Raw genomic sequence first — 11054 nt, 5'->3', positions numbered from 1 at the left:
GTCTTTCTTTGTTCATTTCTTGTTTGTAGTGAACTTTTTATTTTCACTCGTTTCACTGTTTCTTGCTCCTTTCTTTGGACCTTTGTCCTTTGAGCACAAGTGGGTATCTCGTCCATCACACTACTAGTCATTAACGTTAGCTAGCTAGAGCATTCTAGCTGCAGACAAAGTACATGATATACATTTGCATTCAATTATAACATTATATACATTTACCATAAGTAAGGTTTTCAAAACGTTTACAGACATTTTAATTACTGACACATAATAAAGACATTGTGAAATCTAGGGCTTGTGCTCACCACTCACCTGTTGTAAACAGTGAGAGACTGGCTGCTGAAGTGTACTGACGCACTTGTTGCTCTGTTCTCGTGCGGTAAATGAGGGGCGTTCAAGGACCGTCGGAAAGTCGATTTTTTTTCGATTTTTTTTTTTTTTTTTTTTTTACCAAAAAATTAGATTCGGGGCTAATCAAATTAGATCCGGGGCTTTAGCCCCGAATAAAACAGCCTAGTGACGCCACTGGGTCAGAAGACTCTGAAATAGTCAACATGTGAAGTGTGTATGAAAAACACCAGTTCACCGCTTTTCTAACTTCCCTCTGCACCGTAGACAAACACTGAAAAGTGACAGTAGATCGTAGAAGAGTTTGAGGACGACTCTCTAAAGACGAGGAACAAATCTGAAGAATCATCGACACAGGACCAGAGAAACACAACAATACAAACAAGCAGCTTTACTTTGTGAAACATTTGGTGTAGATTGTGAAAGAACTTTTAATAACCTGTTGTGGTTTTAGTTATTTTACCTCTGTGACAGTTCAGCCGAGCAGGTCTGCCTCCTCCTCCTCCTCCTCCTCCTCCTCCTCCTCCTCCTCCTCCTCCTCCTCCTCCTCCTCCTCCTCCTCCTCCTCCTGTGTTTCTGTTATGCAACGTCTGAAAAAATAATCAGATTAACCCACAAAGAAAAATCTAACCACTTTCCCTCTTGTCTTGCTTCTCGCTCCAGACCATGACCAACGAGCACAACCACTCCGGCTACATTAACGGCACGCCATGGTTCGTGTACGACTGCACCATCGAGCTGGACGGGGACTACCGGCGCATCGCCCTCTTCCTGCTCTACCTCCTCATCTTCATGGTGGGCCTGCTGGAGAACGTTCTGGTCTTGTGGGTGAACTGGAGCAGGCGCCACTCGGCCAACGGGGTTCTCTTCTGCGTCATCAACGTGAGCCTGTCGGACCTGATGGTGATTGGGATCCTGCCCTTCTTCCTCATGGAGGTGACCATGGACAAGGTTTGGCTGTGGGGCCGCTTCCTCTGCAAGGTCACCAACCTCATCTTCGTGGTCAACTTCTACAGCAGCTCCCTCTTCCTGGCCTGCATGACCTTGGAGCGCTACCTGTCCCTGACCCGGCCCTCGGCCCCGGCGCTCTTCCCTGTGGTGGGCCGGCGGCGCTGGCTGCTCTGCGGAGGCCTGTGGCTCTTCTCTTTTGTCCTGGCCCTGTTTGAGAACGTCCATGTGGACCTTCTGGAGTGGGACGAGCCCGGCTGCTACATGATGCCCGAGCACAACTACGACGAGTGGTTTGTTTTCGTGCCGGTCGTCTGCTTGCTCTTCCAGTTCATCGGCCCGGCGGCCGTCATCATCACCTGCAACGTGCTGATCGCCCGGGCGGTGCGAGCGGCTCCGGAGGTTCAAGGCCGGCGGGACGTGTGGCTGGTGCACGTGTACTCGCTGGTCTTCGTCATGTGCTGGCTGCCCTACCACCTGGTGGTGCTCCTGATGGTCATCGACAACCTCGACCCCTGGATCTTCAACTGCAACGCCATAGAGGGCCTCTACTTCTCCTTCAGCTTGGTGCAGTGCCTGTCGCTCTTCCACTGCGTGGCCAACCCCATCCTCTACAACTTCCTCAGCCAGAGCTTCCGCAAAAACCTGATCAACACGGTGTTGAGCCACATACCCAAAGAGGTGGAGCAGGTGGGAGCAGGAAACCAGCCCGGGGGTCCTAACGCCGGCGGGGGTCCGGGGGGGCAGCGCAAGCTGAGTAACGTCAGCACGAGCCAGTCTGACGTGGGATCATAAGAGAGAAGCTGAGGATCGAGTCAAGAACTAAACTCAGTCTCTGAAAACCAGAGTTCACTTTCCTCTCGTTATCCACTTCCTGTGTTTTAATCATGTACCTGATCAGTGTTAAAAAGATGGAAGCAGGAAATGTTTGATGTCTTTTTGTTTTCTTCTCAAAGCTGCTCATCTCCCACAGGAAAACATGGCGGCCTCTGAAATATGGCGGCAGCAGGAATGTGTGTGTAAACACCCGACGAACAGACCAGTGTCACACGACGGATAAATTAAAGCATTGATTGTCGTGCTGTTGTTGTCTTTAAGTTCTGTTCAAATGCAATAAAACTCCCTTCAACACTGTTTGTTTCCATCTGAGCTGGAAATGATGAGCAGCATCTTCAGGCAGTGGCGTTTCTATATTAGGGGCACTGCTAGCTAGATACATCTGTACTTTGTGGCAAAATATTTTTTATTTTATTTCCATATGCAAAGTAGCATGTATGAGTGTGTGAATAAACTTGACTCCCAAGCATTATAGTCTTGTTTTGGAGTAATTTGATTCGTGTGGGTTTCTGTCTGTGTGCTCTCTCTGTGAAACGCTTCCCTCTTGCCGTCCGTCTCTGGACGGCGTAGGTGTAAGACTTGTTGCCATGGAAACACCAATGAGCGTGAACCACACAGGCCAAAGTTAACATTGGGACAGTGGGCACTTTCAGATGTGCCCAGCGAAATCTGCCAAGCAACTCGACTCCAGCGTCAGCCTGTTTCCTGCTCAGCTTCACCTGAGCTAACAGGCTAACAGGCTAACAGGCTAACAGGCTACCCCCGTCAGTGGACACCACCCGAATCTGTGGAGAGGTTCCACTCACATCGGATGAATAATATGTTTTGAAGTTCTGCTTGTTCTCCAGACAGAGAAGCTAAAGACGTCTGCGCTCCCGTTTCTCTGGTAAGTTTCCCGTATTTATGTGTTAGTAGTGATGAGCAGGTATCGGTGTCTCTGTACCTGGCTGGTTAGCTTAGCTCCGCTAGCCCGCAGGCATGATAGCAGCAGTAATAACGATGCTAATGGGACCGTACGGAGTTATTGAACCAACATGATGCAGCCCATAGTATATCTTACTGGTCTATATAGGCCTACTGCTTATTATAATCAGATACCTCTATTTTTGTGACCGTGACATGTTGCATACAAAATTGATTTCAGGCTAAAATCGCCGGTTTCTGCAGGTTCAGGTTTAATTTAAGGTTTTGTTGGGCAATGTTTTTGTGCAAACCACAGGCCTCTTTTTCGGCCTGTATGTGTAGTCAAAGCCTGAAAGCACATGTTTCTTTGTCTTGAGAAATCCTCCTGAACTCAGTCTCCCAGAAGGCTGCATATTCCTTCGTTTCAGCAACTTCACACAAAGGTGTCAAGAGCTACCAGGGTCCACTCCAATTGGTCACTCTGGTCACATGACCTGGGGGTCACTGGGCCTATAAAAGACCAAGGTCTCCCCCAATTCTTCCTCTTTTATCCAATCCCTCTGAGGGCGGAAGGCTGCTCCAGCTCTTCTTCTCCTCAACTCTTCAAGGACAGCAGGCTGTCCATCCTCTCCTCTCCTGCATCACCTAGCGGGGGCCTGGCTGCTCCTGCCTGGCATCTTCTCTTCGCATCCAAATCTACAAGAGCTTGCAACTCAAGCCTTTTCCAACCTCCTCGCAGCGACTCAATGTCCTGCAGGTAAGAACTAAGATTCAATAAGAAACTGAACTGCACAGCTCAACAGAACCGCGGAAGCAGAGACCACACGAGCCAGAAGACTTCACTCAACCGGGAGGACGAACGGCAAACTGCACAGCAACTTTCTCCCTGGTAACATACTGGGCTTAATAATGATGCTAGACTAAGCAAGACTGTTTATTTGATTCAGTGTGGTGTTTATAAGTTTGATATATGTGGTGATATTGTAGTTACAAGCTAAATGAAAGTTAATGTGAGTAACGCTCTACGCAGACTCTCCTCCATTATCTGATTAGCATTTTCACAGACACTGCATACCTCTACACCTACTGAGCTTCGTCCCCTGACCAGAAGAAAAGGGGGGGCTGCTATCTTAGGTGCCATCTTAAAGCCCACAGGAAGGTGTGACTCTCTTTGTTAATCACCATTTTGAGAGCCCCTCATTCACACACACACACACACACACACACACACTCACACACACATCTTTGTTAGTTAGCACATCTTGTTAGTAATTTGTGTTTTGATACTTTATTATGTTCATAATAAATGTTTTCTTTTAAAAATGTTCCTTCATTAATGTTGCATAAGTGAATTTTGCCAACCTATACACTGTCAAGAATTCTATAAACATTCACTATTCATTATATAATCTTTAATAGTAAATATTGAGAATTCTAATTGAACTAGATCTAAATGAGACTGATCTTAATCAATAAATTGGCTATCTTTTCCCTTCTGTTAAGGGTGGTGCCCCGAGAGAACTTAAACAAACTAAAGTTATGATTTAATATTAATATTTTAAATATTAATGTTTTATATTTTATTTTGATAACCAAATTTATTAAACGCCTAAAGGCACACCAGGTTATGGTATCACTCCTAACCATTATTGCACAACAGTTTTTTAAGATCTTTGTGAAGTACGACAGGTACGAGGGAATATGAGAGTTACAGAAGTACTTACACTTCACTGCAACTGATGTTTGTAGTTTTATTACAACCTGTTGATACTGAGAAAGAACTACAACACACGGAGACAAACTAAATTATTTTCTTAAATAAATATTAACTCAATGAAAACCTACCTCAATGTATTTAATATAAGATGAGATTAACCTTTATAAACGCTCGCTCTCTACTTGTCTCAATAACATTACAGCTGATTTGTGAGGTCAAAGGTCACAGTGGCCTCTTGACCTTCTTCAGATTGACCTCAGGGAGTTTCTTTAAACTGTATCTCTGGTCTGGTTCTGTTATTGTCGATGCATTGAAGTTTTACACTCTACATTCAGCCACACAGGCTAGTTTCCATCTGCAGGCCCTCACAGGTTGATGGTAAAAATCATACAAAAAACAAATGTGTGAAGACACAAGAACCGCAGACAACAGCAGCAGACCTCCTGTGAGCCGCAGATCAGCCGACATCCACCTGAGGGGCAGGAGGGTGTAATGGCATGTATTTCCCGTCTGTTTGATCTTGATTGAATGACGATGTAACCTTTATCATGCTGCATCCTGTACTATTTGAATGTGTATTGACCTGATTAACATAGCCACTGTAACCTTAATTTCCACTGTAGCCACCAAATGTATTAGTCTGCTTCCTCTCTTTGATTATGCCTTTCCTGTAGAAACTGAATGTTAATTCATTTAGTCTGCTTCCTTTCTTTGATCCTGCCCTTCCTACAGAAACTGAATGTTTATTGGCCTGATTAACATACACTCTGTAACCTGATTTCCTCTAGACACAGCCCCTTACTACTGAATGCATTGCTCTGATTGCTAGACTAGGCATTGTTGTTTTGATGTGATTAAAGGATCTCAACCTGTCCTGTAACAGTCCCCTCCAGAGTGGGAGGGGTTAGCCGAATGTATAAAGAACTGAAATGTCTTCTATCTGGTGTGCATTACTACAACTAAACCCTGTGGTGTGCACCATGCTCTGAGCATTAAAGTGTGACAATACTGTAAGAGAGTTTTGAGTCTCGTTTCCTCGTTGGTAGTGGGATTATTGTGGAAATTGCCACGACAAGGGAGCGCTGGGAACTCACACAGTATCACACACACACACCAACCACACACACAGGAAGGTGACACACCAAATGTCACTGACACACACAGACACAGGACATGTGAGAGGACACTGCAGTGGACATCACATGTTCATATGGGTCCTGATATCACATGTGAAAAGCAAGGGTTGAGAGACGAAGGCAGAAAGGACGAACCTGTGACACTGATGCTGCGACACAGATCCGTGTGTTTGTTTATCATCTGATCAGAGACACAATCTGAAACGTGTCAGCTCTCAGACTCCAGCTCACATGTCACTGGCTGAAGGTGAGAAACTAGAAGGAAAGACCAATGTCTCTTTGCATAAATTTTAAAAATGTCACTGATTGGACAAATACTAAGGATACGTCCATACTGTACCCCCCCCCCCAAATTGCATGCATATAAAAAGTGTATTTTCTGTTACATGCAGGGAACTGTTCATCTGGGGCCTTTAATGACGTCGACTCATCACTTTTTATCTCAAATAGATAAATCTCTGCCCTACAGGAAATCCCTAAGACACTTTGGGCTCAAGGCAAACATGACGTTGGCTTAATAAAAACTGCTGAGCTTGTAGTTATTAACTCCTTAACCCGACTACAGACCCCCCCCCCCCCCCAACAGCATCATCCATTACAAACTGAAGCCAGTAAAGGAATTACTCCAGTTTTTGAACTCCTGAGATAATTCAGACATTCTAAATGATTCACAAGTAAAATATCCATCACACTATTCTTTCCAAATGAAGTGTTTTGAGCTGAGTGGACGTCACTGGACTCTAGTCCACTCCCCCACTACTGACTGAGGATGTCCTGTTGGATGTGTGTGTGTGAGTGTGTGTGTGTGTGTGTGTTTTGGTGTGTCTCTGAGAAATGGGAGGGTAGAAGCTCCAGGCTGCTTGATGCTCAGATAGTCGTCTACATCAGAGCTTCAGACGAGTCCTCTTTCGTCCACAAGCTTCAAACACTAAAAACCCTCCAGACGACGAAGAGGCCTCGGGCAGAACCTGCTCCTCTTCATCTTTCAGGACGCTCATCGCCACGACAACGAGGTACAGTTAAATCCAAATTCTTTACTTCTCAAGGTTCTGGAATCTGTTTCTACCTTTAACCCGGGAACAAAAGGGAAGTGCGTCTGCTGGCAGATCCTCGGGAGCTCCACCACATGAGAGGAGATTCCACTCGGTCCTTTGGATTATTTGACTGTTTTTATTTCATCACATCGGAGTGAGCGGCGACATTCATAGAATAATTTCCTGTTTGGCAATTGGTCAACGAAGTAAAAGCACTAAAGTTAGTTCTGTAGCTGCAGTGCTTTGGATCTGACTGAATTATGGGTCTTTTATTTTGTAATATTTTGTTGTGAACTTGGGTCAGAACAGGGGCGTTTCTAGGTTTCTGAAAGATCCGGGGCTTAGCCCAGGGCCAAAACGTAACTGCGCATGCAATTTTTGAAAATAATAACAAATAACAAAATAAACAATGTCTGCAGTTTATTAATACCAATGGTAAAAATATAGATTTTCACAAACTTCCCTTTGTCTTAACAAAAAAGTGCCTCATTCATAAGCACCAACATTAAACATTTCGATAATAAATGAGTCACATAGTCATATATGTATTCTTCACATATTTGTATTAGTTTCACAATAGTAAACAATGTCTGAAAAAGTATACAATGCAGAAATGCAGAAAGATAAGATGTTTAAAAGGCAAGAGCCTTTTAAACATCTTATCTTTCTGTAGTCATGCGTTTGTCTTTGTTCATTTCTTTTCTTCTACAGTATATCTGTCTTTACTTTACACTTTCCATATTGTGTATACTTGTACATTTGTCTGTGTTTTATTAACTGTTACTCTACATGTATTGTCTTTCTTTGTTCATTTCTTGTTTGTAGTGAACTTTTTATTTTCACTCGTTTCACTGTTTCTTGCTCCTTTCTTTGGACCTTTGTCCTTTGAGCACAAGTGGGTATCTCGTCCATCACACTACTAGTCATTAACGTTAGCTAGCTAGAGCATTCTAGCTGCAGACAAAGTACATGATATACATTTGCATTCAATTATAACATTATATACATTTACCATAAGTAAGGTTTTCAAAACGTTTACAGACATTTTAATTACTGACATATAATAAAGACATTGTGAAATCTAGGGCTTGTGCTCACTACTTACCTGTTGTAAACAGTGAGAGACTGGCTGCTGAAGTGTACTGACGCACTTGTTGCTCTGTTCTCGTGCGGTAAATGAGGGGCGTTCAAGGACCATCGGAAAGTCGATTTTTTTTTTTTTTTTTTTTTTTACCAAAAAATTAGATTCGGGGCTAATCAAATTAGATCCGGGGCTTTAGCCCCGAATAAAACAGCCTAGTGACGCCACTGGGTCAGAAGACTCTGAAATAGTCAACGTGTGAAGTGTGTATGAAAAACACCAGTTCACCGCTTTTCTAACTTCCCTCTGCACCGTAGACAAACAATGAAAAGTGACAGTAGATCGTAGAAGAGTTTGAGGACGACTCTCTAAAGACGAGGAACAAATCTGAAGAGTCATCGACACAGGACGAGAGAAACACAACAATACAAACAAGCAGCTTTACTTTGTGAAACGTTTGCTGTAGATTGTGAAATAACTTTTAATAACCTGTTGTGGTTTTAGTTATTTTACCTCTGTGACAGTTCAGCCGAGCAGGTCTGCCTCCTCCTCCTCCTCCTCCTCCTCCTCCTCCTCCTCCTCCTCCTCCTCCTCCTCCTCCTCCTGTGTTTCTGTTATGCAACGTCTGAAAACATAATCAGATTAACCCACAAAGAAAAATCTAACCACTTTCCCTCTTTTCTTGCTTCTCGTTCAGGATCATGACCAACGAGCACAACCACTCCGGCTACATTAATGGCACGCCATGGTTCGTGTACGACTGCACCATCGAGCTGGACGGGGACTACCGGCGCATCGCCCTCTTCCTGCTCTACCTCCTCATCTTCATGGTGGGCCTGCTGGAGAATGTTCTGGTCTTGTGGGTGAACTGGAGCAGGCGCCACTCGGCCAACGGGGTTCTCTTCTGCGTCATCAACGTGAGCCTGTCGGACCTGATGGTGATTGGGATCCTGCCCTTCTTCCTCATGGAGGTGACCATGGACAAGGTTTGGCTCTGGGGTCGCTTCCTCTGCAAGGTCACCAACCTCATCTTCGTGGTCAACTTCTACAGCAGCTCCCTCTTCCTGGCCTGCATGACCTTGGAGCGCTACCTGTCCCTGACCCGGCCCTCGGCCCCGGCGCTCTTCCCTGTGGTGGGCCGGCGGCGCTGGCTGCTCTGCGGAGGCCTGTGGCTCTTCTCTTTTGTCCTGGCCCTGTTTGAGAACGTCCACGTGGACCTTCTGGAGTGGGACGAGCCCGGCTGCTACATGATGCCCGAGCACAACTACGACGAGTGGTTTGTTTTCGTGCCGGTCGTCTGCTTGCTCTTCCAGTTCATCGGCCCGGCGGCCGTCATCATCACCTGCAACGTGCTGATCGCCCGGGCGGTGCGAGCGGCTCCGGAGGTTCAAGGCCGGCGGGACGTGTGGCTGGTGCACGTGTACTCGCTGGTCTTCGTCATGTGCTGGCTGCCCTACCACCTGGTGGTGCTCCTGATGGTCATCGACAACCTCGACCCCTGGATCTTCAACTGCAACGCCATAGAGGGCCTCTACTTCTCCTTCAGCTTGGTGCAGTGCCTGTCGCTCTTCCACTGCGTGGCCAACCCCATCCTCTACAACTTCCTCAGCCAGAGCTTCCGCAAAAACCTGATCAACACGGTGCTGAGCCACATACCCAAAGAGGTGGAGCAGGTGGGAGCAGGAAACCAGCCCGGGGGTCCTAACGCCGGCGGGGGTCCGGGGGGGCAGCGCAAGCTGAGTAACGTCAGCACGAGCCAGTCTGACGTGGGATCATAAGAGAGAAGCTGAGGATCGAGTCAAGAACTAAACCCAGTCTCTGAAAACCAGAGTTCACTTTCCTCTCGTTATCCACTTCCTGTGTTTTAATCATGTACCTGATCAGTGTTAAAAAAGAGGGAAGCAGGAAATGTTTTCTCAAAGCTGCTCGTCTCCCACAGGACAACATGGCGGCCTCTGTTCAAATGCAATAAAAAATCCCTTCAACACTGTTTGTTTCCGTCTGAGCTGGAGAAGCTGAGCAGCAGCTTCAGGGTTTCTGCAGCTTCAGGTTCAATTCAAGATGTTTGAAGATCTTTGTGAAGTACGACAGGTACGAGGGAATATCAGAGTCACAGAAGTACTTACACTTCACTGCAACTACACAGTTATATACACAAGTTATGGGTTGTAGTTTTATTACAGCGTGTTAATACTGAGAAAGAACTGCAACACAGGGAGACAAAGTAAATTGTTGTCTTAAATAAATATTAACTCAATGAAAACCTACCAAAATGTAAATATAAAATGAGATTAACTCTGCAGAGGAAATTTACAATCAACACAGCAGCAAAAGGGGAAAATGTCTTAAGAATCAAAATAAGAATAAAATATAAATACTAAATACAGACATTTTAAATATTAAAATATATACACACGCCTGTTTTTCTAAATGTGCAACATAAAGACGGGATAAAGGTTGAATGTGAAATAACCAGCATGTGCAGGATTATAATGTTTGACTGGTAGTTTGTAATATTCCAGCACATTTAAAATCCCGATAGTTGAATTTGAGACTTTTGCAGGAACCCGGATGTTTTACTTCCTCGACCCGTCGTCAGAGCAGTGAGATCTGGAAACTTGACCTGTGAATTTCACTGAGTTTGCTTTTCTCTGTTGATCGTTGTTACATTTACTCCCGTTTCTGTTTCCATCTGGAAAGTGTCACATTCAACGTTTTGACCGATAAGAAGCCCGGCAGAGGAAGAGAGGCTGCCGGTCCACAGACGGCACAATGGCAGGAAGACCACGGGCTCGGAGAAGGGCAAAGGTCGCGGGCCCCTGGAAACAGGAGGCTCACGATTCTACGCAGATTTCTGCAAGTTAATCACTGAAATTCTGATGATGGCTGTTTTTCTGTGGTGCAGGGCGTCGGAGGGGTCAGAACAAATCACTTAAACAGTCCTACAGGCGTTTATTCTTTTTAAAAAACAATATTTAAAAAAAATAGTTGCACTGTCATCATAAATATGAGGTAAGACACAAATCTGGTGTGATGGGAACTTAAATAACACA

General features: G+C 45.2%; 2 protein-coding genes across 2 annotated transcripts; both read left to right on the top strand.

The window, feature by feature from the left end:
• The first annotated feature begins 1011 nt into the window (after positions 1-1011).
• LOC133005681 (G-protein coupled receptor 182-like) lies at positions 1012-2296 on the top strand. Its single transcript, XM_061075435.1, has one exon. It carries the CDS (start codon positions 1012-1014, stop codon positions 2086-2088), a length of 1077 nt encoding a protein of 358 aa, XP_060931418.1. The 3' UTR covers positions 2089-2296.
• Positions 2297-8702: 6406 nt separating this feature from the next.
• LOC133005642 (G-protein coupled receptor 182-like) lies at positions 8703-9986 on the top strand. Its single transcript, XM_061075388.1, has one exon. It carries the CDS (start codon positions 8703-8705, stop codon positions 9777-9779), a length of 1077 nt encoding a protein of 358 aa, XP_060931371.1. The 3' UTR covers positions 9780-9986.
• Positions 9987-11054: the final 1068 nt, after the last annotated feature.

Source organism: Limanda limanda, chromosome 7 (genome assembly GCF_963576545.1).
Source record: "Limanda limanda chromosome 7, fLimLim1.1, whole genome shotgun sequence".
Classification (NCBI taxonomy): Eukaryota; Metazoa; Chordata; class Actinopteri; order Pleuronectiformes; family Pleuronectidae; genus Limanda; species Limanda limanda.
This window is presented reverse-complemented; position numbering and strand designations above follow the sequence as displayed.

Bases quoted from the DNA above. Each gene is read 5' to 3' on its own strand.
- LOC133005681 (XM_061075435.1), top strand. From the start codon at position 1,012: ATGACCAACGAGCACAACCACTCCGGCTACATTAACGGCACGCCATGG.
- LOC133005642 (XM_061075388.1), top strand. From the start codon at position 8,703: ATGACCAACGAGCACAACCACTCCGGCTACATTAATGGCACGCCATGG.